Raw genomic sequence first — 19,270 nt, 5'->3', positions numbered from 1 at the left:
TTTTTTTCTTGGTATTCTATTATTCAACAGGGCTGGGTCTATCTTTTGAGTGGACATACAGAGGAATTTGTGAAAACAAGCATTCTACCATGAATCTCAGAAGTCGTGAAAAATTCCAAGGAGAGTTTCTTAGCAGGACAATCGAGGAGATGTTGGGTTGTAGATGTTCAGTGAACATCTCTTGAGTTTTATATTTCCTCAGTGAATACATACCTGGGTGATGGCATTCTGCCCACTCGGACTGTGGTCCTGGCAGGTCAAGGCAGCCCATGTTGGGGCATTTGTAGGGTTATCACCAAATCACCATGCTGCCATGACACTCAATGCAATTACTGTTTTTGGCAAGCCACACTACTGACTCGGTAACATCAGTTTCAAGTACAATTTCTAAAATCATCATGGGGTGCCTGGGTGGCTCATTGGTTAAGCATCTGACTCTTGATTTCAGCTCAGGTCATGATCTCATGGTTTGTGAGTTCAAGCCCCACCTCAGGCTCTGCACTAACAGTGCACAGCCTGCCTGGGATTCTCTCTCTCTCCCTCTCTCTTTGCCCCTTCCCCACTTTCTCTCTCTCTCTCTCTCTCTCTCTCTCAAAATAAATAAATAAACATAAAAAAATCATCAGTACCATTTTGTTACATTGTCATATATATACACACACACACATATGTATATATATAAATATAAATATATTATTCTATATATAATAATAATTTCATATGTGTATAGCCCCATTATAACTAAGCATCGGTGACTATTTTGTTTGAATGGATAACTTCCTATCTACAAGGCCTAGAAAGGAGCCAGCACTCAAGGCCTAGCTAAGACATACTGAGCATTTCAATTTTCTTTTTCCTTATTTTTTTTTTACTGCCTTTATTTTTCTTTTTCTTTCTTTCTTTCTTTCTTTCTTTCTTTCTTTCTTTCTTTCTCTATTTCTATATAATTTATTGTCAAGTTAGCTGACTTACAGTACATACAGTGTGCTCTTGGTTTGGGGGGTAGATTGCCGTGATTCATTGCTTACATACAACACCCAGTGCTCATCCCAACAAATGCCCTCCTCAATGCCCATCACCCATTTCCCAGCCCCCCATCCCCCTATCAACCTTCAGTTTATTTTCCTCAAGAGTCTCTTATAGTTTGCCTCCCTTTCTGTTTGAAACTATTTTTTCCCCTTCCCTTCCCCCCGTGGTCTTCTGTTAAATTTCTCAAGTTCCACATATGAGTGAAAACATATATCTGTCTTTTTTATGACTGACTTATTTCACTTAGCATAATACCTTCCAGTTCCATCCATGCTGTTACAAATGGCAGGATTTCATTCCTTCTGATTGCCAAGTAGGTATTCCATTGTATATATAAACCACATCTTCAATTTTCCACGTCTATCATTTTGTTTTCAAATGTTTGATTTTTTTATGGTGATCATACACGTTTCAAAATTCTTTTCTTACTTCTTTCCCATTTTATAACATCTTAATTTCTTTTATGTGTATAATATCTTCTCTTTCTCTGAAGATTTTATACTTTTTTGTGATCTTTTCTTTGGCTCCCTCTATGTGTTGTTTCCTCTGAGTTCTACTGTTCTTTTTGTTGATTCAGGTGTCTGGCATTCATATTGGAACGTATAATTCTCTGTTAGTCTTTGGTTGTCTAATATTTAAGAGAGAAGTTGTAATAAGTTGTGTGTGGGTCAGCTCTGAGGGACACTTCTTGCTCACCATGTGCTCCATCGTGCTTTTTCCTTTCCGACTCCAATTTAAGTTGTTTTAAGTAGGTCTGATCAGTTAACACAAAGAAAACTCCTCTTCTATCTTGCCAGGATGTATGCTAGGTTTCCATATTCAGGGAGCAGAGCAGGAGGAAAGAACTGAAGGCACACTGGGGGGTCCCCATCACTTTAGAATTCCCTCTGTGAGCTCTTAATTAATACAATTTCATGCTCTACTAAGTCAGTTACCACTTCTCTCTCTGCTTTCTACTTTCTTGCCTCCCTTCCCATTGCTTCTCCTTGTAGGCTTGCAACTATCTTACTGAGATTATGGGGGAGAGTGGAGATAAACAATTGTATTTAATCTGCCATGTTGTAATTTATCTCCTTTAAACTGAATTTCATTAAGTGCTGTTCTGCTTAGAAACATCAATGGCCCCTTAATTATATCCAGGAAAAAATTCAAGCCATTCCAAATGATTTTCAGGGAATCTCCATATTTTTTCCTATTCAATTTCCCTTGCCATATTATATTTCAAGTGTGTTCTTTCTGTTTGCCTGTCAGAACTATTGGTGCTCTTAATGTCCCGTGGGAGTTCCTCTTCCATTCTCTTGTCTTTATGTTCTACTGTTTTTTAAGTCCTGCCCAAAACTATCTCTTCTATTTTGCTTTCTTGTTTTACTACAAAATGTATCTTTTATAAGGATAACCTTTTCTAAACCCTGATTCTAAACCATCATGTGGATGGTATTTTATGGCATCCAAGGCAATATTAAAAAATAATAATAATAAAAAATATGTATATATATATATATATATTTATACATATATATGTATATAAACAAGGAGGGGGACAAAACAGAAGAGACTCATACATATGGAGAACAAACTGAGGGTTACTAGAGGGGTTGTAGGAGGGGGGATGGGCTAAATGGGTAAGGGGCATTAAGGAATCTACTCCTGAAATCATTGTTTCACTACATGCTAACTAATTTGGATGTAAAGTAAAAAAAAATGAACCTCTAATATTATATATATATATATATATATATATATATATATATATATATATATGTATTTTCTTTGTGTTTCTTTAAAAATGCCACATATTTAGGGGACACCTGGGTGGCTCAGTCAGTTGAGCATCTGACTTCGGCTCAGGTCATGATCTCACAGTTCATGGGTTTGAGCCCCGTGTCAGACTCTGTGCTGTCAGCTCAGAGCCTGGAGCCTGCTTTGGATTCTGTGTCTCCCTCTCTCTCTCTCTGTCCCTCCCCCACTCATCTTCTGTCTCATTCTGTCTCTCAAAAATAAATAAACATTAAAAAAATTTTAAACACCACATATTTAATAATTTTATTATGAATGTATCATATATACAAAAAGAGTATATGATACACACACACATTTAAAGAATAATACTGAGATGAACATCTGTGTATTAATCACCTAGATCAAGAATCAGAACGCTACCCATACCTTAGAAACGCTCCATGTCTCTCCTTCCTCCACTCCTACCTGCTTACACATAAACACTCGCCTGATTTTGTGTTTGCGCTTGTGTTCACATTCCTGTGCTTTTTAAAAATTAGTTTTGGGGGCGCCTGGGTGGCTCAGTCAGTTAGGCGGCCGACTTCGGCTCAGGTCATGATCTCGCAGTCTGTGAGTTCGAGCCCCGTGTCGGGCTCTGTGTTGACAGCTCAGAGCCTGGAGCCTGTTTCGGATTCTGTGTCTCCCTCTCTCTCTGACCCTCCCCCGTTCATGCTCTGTCTCTCTCTGTCTCAAAAATAAATAAACGTTAAAAAAAAAATTAAAAAAAAAATTAGTTTTGGATACATAGACTCTCAGAGGTTTTCCAGGGAAGATGGCAGTGTAGGAGGCCACCGGGCTCACCACGTCTGGCTGACCACTTAGATTCCACCCACATCTCCCTAAATAACCCAGAAAACTGCCAGAAGACTAGCAGAACGGACTCTCTGGAGCAAGCGTAGACAAGAGGCCCATGGAAGAGGGCAGGAAGGGTGGAGAGGAGGTGCGCACACTACACGGACTGGCGGGAGGGAGCCGGGGTGGTGGAGGGGCAGCCAGCCCACCCTGCAAGGCAGAACCCCCAAATCCGGCTTGCAAAAGTGGAGGGGTCAGACGGAGTGTGTTCTGACAGCCAGTGGGGCTTAACATCTGGAATGTTATAAGTCAACAGTTCTGCTCCGAGACAGGAGGGCTAGAGAACAATGAAAGGGAGAGTCGTTGAGCCCCGGAGGACAGAGCTCAGCTTCGCAGGGAACAAAGGCACTGGCCAGCGCCATCTCCCTCGCCCATCCCCCAACCAAAATCCCAAAGGGAACTAGTTCCCGTCAGGGAACTTGCTTGCACCGCGCAAACACCCAATGCTGTGCTTCTGTGGATCCATCTCTCCGACAGGTCTGCCTCCTCCCTCCTCCCCCTGCCACCACCCAGTGCCATAGGGCCCCTCCCAAAGTGGATCACCAAAGGCAAAGCGAGCTGAGTCTGCCCCTCCCGCCCCTGTGCACCTTGTGGATCCACCCTGGCTAATACACAAGATCCTATAGAAGCAGCACCACAAGCCTGGCAGTGTGCAAGTAGCCCAGACAGGGGCCACACCACTCCACAGTGAGTGCTGCCACTGGGAGAGGCGAAGATAAGGTACACACCAGTCTGACTGTGGCCTCAGCAGTGGGCTGGGGGCAGACATCAGGTCTGACTGCAGCCTCACCCACCAAGGCAATTACTCCAGACAGCACAGGGGAAGAGCCCTGCAGTTCCATGCCACTCCAGGGACTATCCAAAATGATGAAATGGAAGAATTCTCCTCAAAAGAAACTCCAGGAAGTAGCGACAGCTAACAAACTGATCAAAAACGATTTAAGCAATGTAACAGAAAATGAATTTAAAATACTAGTCATAAAATTAATCGCTGGGCTTGAAAAAAGTATAGAGGACAACAGAGAATCTATTACTACAGAGATCAAGGGACTAAGAAACAGTCAGGAGGAGCTAAAAATGCTACAAACGAGCTGCAAAATAAAATGTAGGTGACCGCAGCTCAGATTGAAGAGGCAGAGGAGAGAATAGGTGAACTAGATGATAAAATTGTGGAAAAAGAGGAAGCTGAGAAAAAGAGAGAAAAAAATCCAGGAGTATGAGGGCAGAATTAAAGAACTAAGTGATGCGATAAAACATAATAATGTATGCATAATTGGTATTCCAGAGGAGGAAGAAAGAGAGACAGGTGCTGAAGGTGTACTTGAAGAAATCATAGCTGAGAACTTCCCTGATCTGGGGAAGGAAAAAGGCATTGAAATCCAAGAGGCACAGAGAACTCCCTTCAGACGTAACTTGAATCGATCTTCTGCACGACATATCATAGTGAAACTGGCAAAATACAAGGATAGAGAGAAAATTCTGAAGGCAGCTAGGGATAAACATGCTCTAACATATAAAGGGAGACTGATAAGACTAGTGACAGACCTATCTACTGATACGTGGCAGGCCAGAAAGGAATGGCAGGAAATCTTCAATGTGATGAATAGAAAAAACATGCAGCCGAGAATCCTTTATCCAGCAAGTCTGTCATTCAGAATAGAAGGACAGATAAAGGTCTTCCCAAACAAACAAAAACTGAAGGAATTCATCACCACTAAACCAGCCCTACAAGAGATCCTAAGGGGGATTCTGTGAGTGAAATGTTGCAAGGACGACAAAGTACCAGAGACATCACTACAAGCATGAAACCTACAGACATCACAATGACTCTAAACCCATATCTTTCTATAATAACACTGAATGTAAATGGACTAAATGCTCCAACCAAAAGACGTAGGGTATCAGAATGGATAAAAAAAACAAGACCCATCTATTTGCTGTCTACAAGAGACTCATTTTAGACCTGAGGACACCTTCAGATTGAAAGTGAGGGGATGGAGAACTATCTATCATGCTACTGGAACTCAAAAGAAAGCTGGAGTAGCCAGACTTAGATCAGACAAACTAGACTTTAAATTAAAGGCTGTAACAAGAGATGAAGAAGGGAATTATATACTAATTACAAGGCCTATCCATCAGAAAGAGCTAACAATTATAAATGTCTATGCGCCGAATACGGGAGCCCCCAAATATACAAAACAATTAATCACAAACATAAGCAACCTTATTGATAAGAATGTGGTAATTGCAGGGGACTTTAATACTCCACTTACAACAATGAATAGATCATCTAGACACAGGATCAATAAAGAAACAAGGGCCCTGAATGATACATTGGATCAGATGGACTTGACAGATATATTTAGAACTCTGCATCCCAAAGCAATAAAATATACTTTCTTCTCGAGTGCACATGGAACATTCTCCAAGATAGATCACATACTGGGTCACAAAACAGCCCTTCATAAGTATACAAGTATTGATCATACCATGAATATTTCAGACCACAATGCTATGAAGCTTGAAATCAACCACAGGAAAAAGTCTGGAAAACCTCCAGAAGCATGGGGGTTAGAGAACACCCTACTAAAGCATGAATGGGTCAACCAGGCAATTAGAGAAGAAATTTAAAAATACGTGGAAACAAATGTAAATGAAAAGACAACAATCCAAACGCTTTGGGATGCAGCGAAGACAGTCCTGAGAGGAAAATACCTTGCAATCCAGGCCTATCTCAAGAAACAAGAAAAATCCCAAATACAAAATCTAACAGCACACTTAAAGGAAATAGAAGCAGAATAGCAAAGATACCCCAAACACAGCAGAAGAAGAGAAATAATAAAGATCAGAGCAGAAATAAACAATATAGAAACTAAAAAAACTGTAGAGCAGATCAATGAAACCAAGAGTTGGTTTTTTGAAAAAATAAACAAAATTGACAAACCTCTAGCCAGGCTTCTCAAAAAGAAAAGGGAGATGGCCCAAATAGATAAAATCAGGAATGAAAATGGAATTATTACAACCAATCCCTCAAAATACAAGCAATTATCAGGGAATACTATGAAAAATTATATGCCAACAAACTGGACAACCTGGAAGAAATGGACAAATTCCTAAACACCCACACACTTCCAAAACTCAAACAGGAAGAAATAGAAAGCTTGAACAGACCCATAACCAGCGAAGAAATTGAATCAGTTACCAAAAATCTCCCAACAAATAAGAGTCCAGGACCAGATGGCTTCCCTGGGGAATTCTACCAGACATTTAAAGCAGAGATAATACCTATCCTTCTCAAGCTGTTCCAAAAAATAGAAAGGGAAGGAAAACTTCCGGACTCATTCTATTAAGCGAGCATTACTTTGATTCCCAAATCAGACAGAGACCCAGCAAAAAAAAGAGAACTACAGGCCAATATCCCTGATGAATATGGATGCAAAAATTCTCAATAAGATACTAGCAAATCGAATTCAACAGCATATAAAAAGAATTATTCACCATGATCAAGTGGGATTCATTCCTGGGATGCAGGGTTGACTCAACATTTGCAAATCAATCAATGTGATACATCACATTAATAAAAGAAAAAATAAGAACCATATGATCCTGTCAATCGATGCAGAAAAAGCATTTGACAAAATTCAGCATCCTTTCTTAATAAAAACCCTCGAGAAAGTCGGGATACAAAAAACATACTTAAACATCATAAAAGCCATTTATGAAAAGCCCACAGCTAATATCATCCTCAATGGGGAAAAACTGAGAGCTTTTTCCCTGAGATCAGGAACATGACAGGGATGTCCACTCTCACCGCTGTTGTTTCACATAGTGTTGGAAGTGCTAGCATCAGCAATAAGACAACAAAAGGAAATCAAAGCCATCAAAATTGGCAAAGCTGCAGTTAAGCTTTCACTTTTTGCAGATGACATGATATTATACATGGAAAATCCGAGAGACTCCACCAAAAGTCTGCTAGAACTGATACATGAATTTAGCAAAGTTGCAGGATACAAAATCAATGTACAGAAATCAGTTGCATTCTTATACACTAACAATGAAGCAACAGAAAGACAAATAAAGAAACTGATCCCATGCACAATTGCACCAAGAAGCATAAAATACCTAGGAATAAACCTAACCAAAGATATAAAAGATCTGTATGCTGAAAACTATAGAAAGCTTATGAAGGAAATTGAAGAAGATACACAGAAATGGGAAAACATTCCATGCTCATGGATTGGAAAAATAAATATTGTTAAAATGTCAATACTACCCATGTAGATACCAAAGCTATCTACACATTCAATGCAATCCCAATCAAAATTGCACCAGCATTCTTCTCAAAGCTAGAACAAGCAATCCTAAAATTTGTATGGAACCACAAAAGACCCCGAATAGCCAAAGTAATTTTGAAGAAGACCAAAGCAGGAGGCATCATAATCCCAGACTTTAGCCTCTACTACAAAGCTGGAATCATCAAGACAGCATGGTATTGGCACAAAAACAGACACATAGACCAAGGGAATAGAATAGAAACCCCAGAACTAAACCCACAAAAGTATGGCCAACTCATCTTTGACAAAGCAGGAAAGAATATCCAACGGAAAAAAGACAGTGTCTTTAACCAATGATGCTGGGAGTACTGGACAGCAACATGCAGAAGGATGAAACTAGACCACTTTCTTACACCATTCGCAAAAACAAACTCAAAATGGATAAAGGACCTGTATGTGAGACAGGGAACCATCAAAACCCTAGAGAAGAAAGCAGGAAAACAACCTCTCTGACCTCAGCCACAGCAATTTCTTACTTGACACACCCCCAAAAGCAAGGTAATTAAAAGCAAAAATGAACTATTAGGACCTCATGAAGATAAAAATCTTCTGCACACCAAAGGAAACAATCAACAAAACTAAAAGGCAACCAATGGAATGAGAAAAGATATTTGCAAATGACATATCGGACAAAGGGCTAGTATCCAAAATCTATAAAGAGCTCACCAAACTCCACACCTGAAAAACAAATAATCCAGTGAAGAAATGGGCAGAAAACATGAATAGACACTTCTCTAAAGAAGACATCCGGATGGCCAACAGGCACATGAAAAGATGCTCCACGTCGCTCCTCATCAGGGAAATACAAATCAAAACCACACTCAGATACCACCTCACACCAGTCAGGGTGGCTAAAATGAACAAATCAGGAGACTATAGATGCTGGAGAGGATGTGGAGAAATGGGAACCCTCTTGCACTGTTGGTGGGAATGCAAACTGGTGCAGCCGCTCTGGAAAACAGTGTGGAGGTTCCTCAAAAAATTAAAAATAGATCTACCCTATGACCTAGCAATAGCACTGCTAGGGATTTACCCAAGGGATCCAGGAGTGCTGATGCATAGGGGCACTTGTACCCCAATGTTTATAGCAGCACTCTCAACAATAGCCAAATTATGGAAAGAGTCTAAATGTCCATCAACTGACGAATGGATAAAGAAATTATGGTTTATATACACAACGGAATACTATGTGGCAATGAGAAAGAATGAAATATGGTCTTTTGTAGCAATGTGGATGGAACTGGAGAGTGTTATGTTAAGTGAAATAAGTCATACAGAAAAAGACAGATACCATATGTTTTCACTCTTATGTGGATCCTGAGACACTTAACAGAAGACCATGGGGGAGGGGAAGAAAAAAAAAGAGGTTAGAGAGGGAGAGAGCCAAAGCATAAGAGACTCTTACAAATTGAGAACAAACTGAGGGTTGATGGGGGGGTGGGAGGGAGGGGGTGGGTGATGGGTATTGAGGAGGGCACCTTTTGGGATGAGCACTGGGTGTTGTATAGAAACCAATTTGACAATAAATTTCATATTCAAAAATTATACATACATGAATAAATGCTTTCTCTTTACTATAATCTCCTAAGGACAGGAATGGCATCATACTATTTGCTGTGTTTCTTACAATGTCTAGCATAACATACAGAACAGAGCAAGGAATGTGGTAAACATCTTTGAATAAATCTGACATTCTGTCACGGAAAAAAAATAAATAAAAATTAGTTTTGCCACATGTATGCCTTATTGAACAATATTGAACCGCAAGAAGTAGAAAAATCCACTAGTATGGTTAGAGATTCAGAACTCTTTCAGGGGCCGCCTAGTGGCTCAGTCGGTTAAGTGACTGACTTCAGCTCAGGTCATTATCTTTCAGTTTGTGGGTTTGAGCCTTGCCTCGAGGTCTGTGCTGACAGCTCAGAGCCTGGAGCCTGCTTCAGATTCTGTGTCTCCCTCTTTCTGCCGTTCCCTTGCTCGTGTTCTGTCTCTCTTTTGCTCTCAAAAATAAACATTAACAACAACAACAACCTCCTTTCAGTAATTGACAGATCCGGCAGGCAGAAAATTAGTAAGGACATAACTGAACTGAACAGCACCATTAATCAAGTGTATCTAATTGACAAATAAAGAATATCTCATCCAGCAACAGCAGAATATACATTCTTCTCCAGTTCTCAGGGATCAGTCACCATGACACCCCATATCTTGGGTCACAAAACACACCTGAGAAATTTTAAAAAATAGAAATTATACAAAGTATGTACTTAAAATACTACATAATTAAGCTAGAATTCAATAACAGAAAGATAACTGGAAAAAATCCCCAAAGATTTGGAGATTAAACACTTCTAAATAACACATCGGTTAAGGAAGAAATCTGAACTGAAATTTAAAAATATTTTGAACGAAATGCAAGTGAAAAAGCGTTTTGAACAAATGAAAAAAATACAACTTACCAAACTTTGCGGGCTTCAGTGAAAGCAAGGCTTAGAGGAAAATGTATGGCATTAAATGCATGTTTAGAAAAGAAGAAAGACCTAAAATCAATACTCTAAGCTTCCATCTTAGAAAACTAGAGGGAAAAAAGCAATATAAACCTAAATCAAACAGAAGAAAAAGATTGCAATGGAAATCAGTAAATTGAAAACAGAAGAATAGAAGAACAACAGAGAAAACCAGATACCCTAATACCTAAACTAGATAAAGATACTACAGGAAAAGTTATAGATCCTTTGACATTACTGGAAAAGTTTCAGATCCATGACCAAATGGGATTTATTCCAGTTATGCAAGGCTGGTTCAGTATTAAAAATCAATTAATATAATCCATCACATCAACAGGTTAAAAAAGAAAAAGTGTATAATCACACCAGTAGATGCAAAAAAAGCATTTGACAAAAATCTCACACCCATTCATGACAAACACTCTCAGCTAAGCAAGCAATGGAGGGGGACTTCCTCATCTTGATAAAGGAGCATCTACAAAAAACCATGCAAAACACTTAATGGTGAGAAACTAGATCCATTCCTCCTAAGAACAAGGCAACAATGTCTCCTCTTACCACTCCTATTCAATATCACACTGGAAGTACTAGCTACCACAGTAAGATAAGACAATGAAATAAAAGGCGTACAGGATTGAGAAGGAAGTAATAAAATGTTCTTTATTTGTAGAGAACATGATTGTCTACGTAAGTAAATTCCGAAGAACAAACAAAAAAATCCTAGAACTAATAAGCAATGATAGCAAGTTGCAGGATATAAGGTTAATACACAAAAGTCAATTCTCATCTTTTATAAAACCAGTTTACCACATATATGTATTATTAAGCAATATATTCTTTGATTTTTCAAGCTTTGCACCTTATCTAGATGGAATCATTGTGTTTTTATTCTGTGACTTGCTTTTTTTATTCGATGTTGTATTTGTAAAATTTATTTATAACAATTCTGCTACAAATACACACATCTCCTGGTACTTATGCATGAATTTCTGTAGAATATACACTGTTATTGAAATGGCAAACTATTGGCATGTGCATCTTTAACATTGTGTGATAATGTAAAATTATCCTTCAAATTTGTTGTGCAATGTAAGTGTTCTCATTTTTCCAGTGTGCTATATGTATATGGCCAACCCCAAAGAATAAACTAAGAAAATATTTCAAAAATGCAGCGAAAAAATTAATGTAATTAAATTATTACAGTAGAAAATATTCACTTAATGCAAAAGAAAACAATAAAGGCAAAACAGAGGAACAAAAAAGACATGAGAAATATAGGAAGTAAAAATAAAATGGCAGACATAAATCCAACTATATCAGTATTAACATTAGCTGTGAGCAGACTAAACAGTCCAATGAAATGGCAGGGATTATCAGACTGATAACAAAATAAGTTCCAACTATATGTTGTCCATAGGAGATGCATTTACGTTTCCAAAATACAAATTTGTTCAAAGTAAATGGTAGAAAAAATACATTATGCAAAGGCAGGCATAGAAAGCTGGACTGGCTATACTAATATTAGAGAAAATAACTTTGAGCAAACAAAAGCAACTTTGAGTAACTTTGAGCAAGCTACAAAAGTAAAGAGGAACATTTTATAATGTCAAGAGTCTGTCTTCTATCAGGAAAGTATAATAATGATAAACATATATGTTGTCATCTGACAACAGAGACCCAAAACACATGAAGTAAAAACTGACAGAATGAAGGGGGAAATAGTCGGAGACTTTGATATACCACCTTAAATAATGGATACAACAACTAGCAGACTATCAACAAAGAAACTGAACACCTCAACAACCCTATATATCAACAGACCTAACAGACGTCTACAGAACAGTCCACCCAACAATAGTGGACCATACATTCTTCACAAATGGACATAGAAAATTCCCCAGGACAGACTGTACGTTAGGCCATAAAACAATCCTCAGTACATATAAGAAAACTGAAATCATACAAAGTAATTTCTCTGAAATTAGATATCATATGACTCACAATTTCAATCCTAGGCACACACTCAGGAGAAATAAAAACATTAGGTCTACACAGACTTGTAAGTAAATGTTCACAGCAGCATTATTCATAATAGCTCTAAAGTGGAAAAAACCCAAAATCTCCATCAACTGAAGAATGAATGTTTTAAAAAGTTGATATATCCATAGAATGGAATAATATTCGGCAAATTTTGTTCCTTTTTAGGAATGGAATACTATACATGCGACAACATGGATGAACCCTGAGAACGTTATGCTAACTGAAAGAAGCCAGTCGCAAAAGACTATATTTGCAGGATTCTTGACATGAAATAGCCAAAATAGGCAAATCATAGAGACAGAAAATAGATTAATAGTACCAAGGACTGGGAGGAGGAGGGAATAGGGTTTCTTTTTGAGTTGATAAAGGAGTCCTAGAATTAAGCAGTGGTGAGAGTTGCACAACTCCGTAGATATACTAAAAACCATTGAACTGTACACACTTTAAAAGGGTGAGTCATGTGATATATGAAGCTCCATAGAGCTGTTCACAGTAGGAAAGAAACAAACGGTGCCTATAACTTCCTACCTGCCGGCTATATCAGACAAGCCTTTGGTAGGTTTTATAATGACGGTTTCTCCTAACTCTCAAAGTTTTACAAAATCAGCAGGAATTTTAGCCCCAGATTATTATGATGTTTAAAAAATATCTTCTCTGAATGTCACCCTTTACTCACGAACTCAACTTCTTTGCATCGTCTGAAATGCACTGCTTTCTGCTTTCTCGGGTCTCTGCTCAAAGGCCCTTGTATATGTTGCCTCTCTGGAATGTTCCCCCAATTGACTAACTTTTATTTCTTTTCAATAATGCAGATTTCACCTCTTTAGGAAAGTCCTCCTTGATTCTCTTTTATTCAAACCTTCGTTTGTGCACCCTCTGTTCTATTTCTCCTGGGTTCACCTCTATCATAATGTCTATTTGCTTCCTTGTCTCCCCAATCAACGTAAGGTTATTGAGGGCAGGAATTGTATGTTTTAGTTATAAGCACCTTGCCCTGTGCCTAGTGGTAATAGACTAAGAAAGGCTGTCTAAACCCCGTGGTCACCTACTAAATAACTTTAACTGTAACAGATTTTATCCCTCAGGTAGAATTTGTTGTGTGTATGTGTACTGATGGTGGTAATGATTTTGGCATCAGTTAAACCACTGTGGTTCGCTTTTCTGAATTGCCAGGAAACGTTTTGAGATACTGACAGGATTTGCCAACATCCAAGGCTAAACTTGGACTAAAGTTTAGCTATTAATATGAAATTATAAAACTATAATCAAGAAGTGTGACTGGGATTTTCTAAGTTGGTAACCAGTTCTGATTATCGCAATTTTTTGTGTGTATCATGAAAGAAGCTACTTGGCAATTACACATAAGATTATTCCATGAAATTTCACTAGGTATTTAGAATTTCGTTTACTTTAAATTTCTGGTAGTTACTTTACAAAATTTAAAACAAAATTTATGTATGAAGTTTTAAAACAAATTAAAAGTAATGCTTTAATTTCAAAGTTTTAAAATTAAATACCCGTTCTTCATTTTACTATCTGGAAAATAAATATTTCTCTGCAGACTTGTAAATATGATAGGCTTCTGTCCCAAAGTGGCCAACTGCTTGCTAAGTATTATGGAATTCTGTAAGACAACAAAAAAATTCCTCTTTTTACTTTTCATAGACAAAATTATTCTGAAATTATATCATGATGTACTGAATTTGTTATTTTAGCTAAGACACTATTTATATTTATAGATTTGCCACATTTTCAAGATCAGGTTTTTTCTATCGTAATGCTTCTTCTCCCATTGAACTTTATGAATTAAAAAGAAGTTATAATACCCTTTCCAACATGTTGAAAATAATATACATAATCAGATTCCTGAATGAATTGAGATTATGGGAACCTTTAAATACATTATGTCTTAACTTTAATGGCATACATAATGGAGTTTCTAAACTAATCTGTTAGAATTATTTCTATACGAATCTGACTTCAAAACAACACCCTCTCTTTCAAGGTAGGTTTCAAATGACATCTGGAGGCTTTAACAAAACTTCTCTTAGTATAACAATAGATCTGACTTGCTGCTTCTTTTTCTAATGAGATTGAAAGAGAAGTTGAACTTCCTGGAATTTTTCCTAATAGGTATTTTTGGAATAGAGGCAATGGTTTCATTATGGGGAATGCCTAGAATAAAATATCAGATAATGACAGCCAGTCCAAAATTCCATGGCTTCCTTCTGCCCTAATCCTCCAGTAATGCTCCAGTTAATTTCCTAGAAATGTCAGCCACCAACAAAGGAGCCTTTGAGATTGCTATGATGAGCATCAGGGTGTATTCATATGGGATTATCTAATAGGATTTAACCTAATTTTGAGAGTGAACGTGGGCAGGTCCTTAGGGCCTCCGAAGCATACACATTCACTGATTTTGATAGAGAAATATAGGTTTGCGTGGTAAATAATAATGGATATTTTAAGTTTCATTCCAGAAAATTATATTCACTATTCAGGATTTTAAATACAATACAACTGTCTTTAATATAACTGCAAAGGAAAGGAAGGGAATAAATGTAGCAGAGAATAAGATAGGAATAAAATATAATAAGTGACATATACAAAAAATAATAGAAAAAAGGATAGGTTAAGAAACATTAAGACAATCCTGCAAACAAGCTTAAAAACAGGTTTTTTCATTAAGAGGATATAATTCATGGTCATTAAAGATAGTTTTATAAATATGGCAAAAATTAACATATAGAAATTATAAATATATAAAAACACATTTATTATATTTCTTAGAATTTACCAAATGAAGGCTACTATTATGTATCCATGTTATTTAACTGGAAGTCTATATAAACATCATTTTTAATGATAGCATGATATTCAATTAAGTGATTATCAGCATTGATTTAACACTCCCCTATTGGACATTTAGGTAACTTTATTCTTTCACTATTATAAATATTATTGCCATGGATATCATCAGATGTACAGTTTTTTTCAGTTAGGACTATTTCTTTTGATGAGATTCTGGGAAATGGGATTACTGGGTCACAAGCTATGAATCCTTTAAACATTCTTAATGCATATTCTTGAAACGATTTCTAAAAGGACCATGCCAGTTCACTTTACTATTAGGAATCTATGACAGAACAAACTTCACTATGGTGATGTCAAACTTTGCATTATTGTTTTTAAAAGTATTTTTCTAGTTATAACATGAGTATATGGTTTTACACGTTTTGAAACTTAACATACTTTTTGTTTATCTCATCTGAGTTTTCAGCAGCATTTGACACATTGGACTATTGACTAGTCTCCCCTTGGAAACACTCTCTTACTCGGCTTCCTTGTTACCGTTCGCTCCTTGCTGTTGGAGATCCCCTGATCTTGGTCCCAGATTCTCTTCCTCCCAGTACCCTTCTCATACTACATTCTCTTCCTAGGGAATTTTATTCAATCGCATGGCTTCAAGTATCATTCAGTTTCCATAAAAATGCTCAAATTCTATGGCCCAGATCCCAAATTTTGTATTTAGTTCAATATCAATGACCTGACTAGATTTTTAACAATGATTTTGCTTGTCTTGCAAACACTTCAAACCAATGTGTCTAAAACTGCACTGCTGCCTTGAGGTTTCTGCCTCCTAAACCTGTGTTTGTAAGTGTTTGTTGAATGAATAAAGTAGAAAAAAAATCTCACAAGCTAGAAGAGAATATAGTTCTTTTGCAATGTAGCTGTGAGTGGAGTGCTCCAGACGGAATGAACAGGAGTCACAGAGGCTCTGAGGTGGGAGAGGAATTATTATGGTTGAGGAATTGAAAGAGAGATAATGGCTAGAAAGTAGTAAGAGAGAAAATAGTGCAGGAAAATGTTAGATAAAAGATAGGCAGAGGCCACATCATGCTAAGCATCGTAGGTTTGGAAAATAGTTTGGATTTTACTTTTAGTACAATGGGCAAATGTTAAAGAAATTTTAAAATATAATTATAACTATTTTATTTTGAAATAGTTTGACTCACAAGGAGTTAGCTTTCCCCAATGACAATAGCTTTATATAATCTTAGTGCATTGTCAAAACCCAGGAAATTGAGGAGGCAGCACTGTTCACTCAGGTATGAATCTTATTAAGATTTCTCCATTCTGTTTTACAGGTGCTCTTTTTTTTATATAGTTCTGTGAAATTTTATCACATGTCTAGATTTATGTAACTGTCACCACAATATAGAACTGTTATAAAATATAGATGGTAGAACTGTTCCATTACAAAGAAGAAACCCCATCATGTTAACTCTTAAGAGTCATAACTGCCTGCTAACTCTGACTTTTGGCAATCACTTATCTGTTTTCAATGATTACAGTTTTGTCACCTCTAAAATCTTCTTCTTCTTCTTCTTTTTTTTTTTTTTTGATTCTGGAAAAACATTGTCTTTATTTATTTATTTTTTAATATGAAATTTATTGTCAAACTGTTTTCCATACAACACCCAGTGTTCATCCCAACAGGTGTCCTCCTCAATGCCCATCACCCACTTTCCCCTCCCTCCCACCCCCTATCAACCCTCAGTTTATTCTCAGTTTTTAACAGTCTCTTATGGTTTGGCTCCCTCCCTCTCTTACTTTTTTTTTTCCCCTTCCCCTCCCCCATGGTCTTCTGTTAAGTTTCTCAGGATCCACATAAGAGTGAAAACATATGGTATCTGTCTTTCTCTATATGACTTATTGCACTTAGCATTAACACTCTCCAGTTCCATCCACATTGCTACAAAAGGCCATATTTCATTCCTTCTCATTGCCAAGTAGTATTCCATTGTATATATAAACCACAATTTCTTTATCCACTCATCAGTTGATGGGCATTTAGGCTCTTTCCATAATTTGGCTACTGTTGAAAGTGCTGCTATCAAAGGGGGCACATGGGTGGTTCAGTTGGTTAACCATCCAATTCTTGATTTCAGCTCAGGTCACCATCTCATGGTTTGTGGGATTGAGCCCCACATTGGGCTCTGTGCTGACAGCATGGAGCCTGATTGGGATTATCTCTCTCTCTGCCCCTTTTCCTTGATTGTGATCTCTCTCTCCCAAAATAAATAAATAAACATTAAAACAATATTCTATAAATGGAATCATACAATATACAACACTTGAAATCGGCTTTTTAACTCAGCATCATTCAAGTTGTTATGCATATCAATAGTGCATTCTTTAAACATAAAAGCTGAAACTATAAAATTCTTAGAAGAAAACAGACAGAAACCTTCATGACATTGGATTTGGCATTGATTTCTTGGGTATGACTCCAAAGGCACAGGCAACTAAAGGAAAAATAGACAAATTGGAAGTCTTTGAAATTTAAGACTTTTTGCATTAAAAGACACTATCAATAGAGTAAAATGGCAACACATAGAATGGAAGAAAGTATTTTCATATCACATGCAAGGGATTAATATACAGAATATATAGTGAATGTCTAAAACTCAACAACAACAAAAACAGTTAAAAAACAGGCAAAGGACTTGAATAGCATTTATCCAGAGAAAATTATACAAATAGCCAATAGGCATGTGAAAAGATACTCGACATCATTAATCATTAGGGAAATGCAAATCAAAACCATGGTGAGATATAACCTCACATCCATTAGGATGACCTTGGAAGTTCATAGAGCTTGCCTGGCTAAGATGTAAGTAAGGAGTGTTTGCAGTCTGGGAAATGTCTGGTTGAGAAGCAGCAAAGAGACCAGCAAAACTGGGTCTCCTTCGAAACTTCAAGGCTGAAGGCAGCCTGACCTTGCCTGTGGATCAACATGTTTCTCCACTCTGTAAATGCTTAATCTAAAGTATTAAAACAACCCCCTTCCTATGACATATATACTGCCCCCGTCATGTTCCCTTTGCCTGTCTGCACGTCACTGCCCTGATTGTACTGTTCCCCCAATAATTTTTTAGTATGCTTTGTTCCTGCTTTTGAAACTACACATTCCTTTCCCCTGTACCTCTTGAAATGTACTAATAAGATTCTCAATAAAAACTTTGCTTGGAGAAGAGCTTTGCTTGGGGCCATTGCCACTAGAGCGCTTGGCCCCCTTGCCCTCTCCTTTCTCTGATTCAGGAGTCTGGAGTACTCTGTCATCCACCACCCCAGGGTTTGCTGGTCAAACCTGAAAGGTGACTGTTATTAAAAATAAAGGCTTTACTGATAAACTTTAAGAAGACGTAATGCCTGTCCTTCTCAAAGTCTTCCAAAAAATCAAAGAGAAGGGAATGGTCCCAAACTCATTTTACAAAGCCAGAAAAGGACACTACCAGAAGAAAAAATTATAGCCCAATATCCCTGATGAATATAGATGCAAAAAATTCTCAATAACATACTAGCAAATTCAATAGCATATTAAAAAGATCATACATAATGATCAAGTGGGATTTAACCCTGGAAAACAAGGATGGTTCAACATATGCAAATCAATAAGTGAGTTACATCACATTAATAGAATGAAAGACAAAAATCATGATTATCTCAGTAGACACAGAAAAAACATTTATGATAAAACACCCATTTATGATAAAACTCTTTTACAAATTACATATAGAAGATACATAACAAAGGCAATATATGACAAGACCACAGCACAGCTAACATCATACTCAGCTTTTCCTCTAATATCAGGAACAAGACAAGGGTTTCTATCCTCACCACTCTTATTCAACACAGTACTGGAAGTCCTAACCAGAGAAATCA

The 19,270-nt window shown here is 37.3% G+C and overlaps 1 protein-coding gene across 4 annotated transcripts in view; it reads right to left on the bottom strand.

Moving 5' to 3' along the window:
* Positions 1 to 19,270, bottom strand: part of CATSPERE (catsper channel auxiliary subunit epsilon) — a 196,099-nt gene that overhangs the window by 76,175 nt on the left and 100,654 nt on the right. For 3 of the 4 annotated variants that reach the window (XR_008424703.1, XM_053909406.1, XM_019422611.2), the window contains one exon: positions 14,056 to 14,162. Coding sequence is in view for 3 of the 4 variants with exons in the window: in XM_053909406.1 (XP_053765381.1) it covers positions 14,056 to 14,162 (107 nt within the window). In the remaining variant the exon portion in view is untranslated. Of the gene's footprint in view, positions 1 to 14,055; positions 14,163 to 17,789; positions 17,848 to 19,270 lie in introns of all 4 variants that reach the window. The other variant, XM_053909407.1, reaches the window with a different exon arrangement.

Source organism: Panthera pardus, unplaced genomic scaffold (genome assembly GCF_024362965.1).
Source record: "Panthera pardus isolate Hobbes unplaced genomic scaffold, ASM2436296v1 HiC_scaffold_21, whole genome shotgun sequence".
Classification (NCBI taxonomy): Eukaryota; Metazoa; Chordata; class Mammalia; order Carnivora; family Felidae; genus Panthera; species Panthera pardus.
This window is presented reverse-complemented; position numbering and strand designations above follow the sequence as displayed.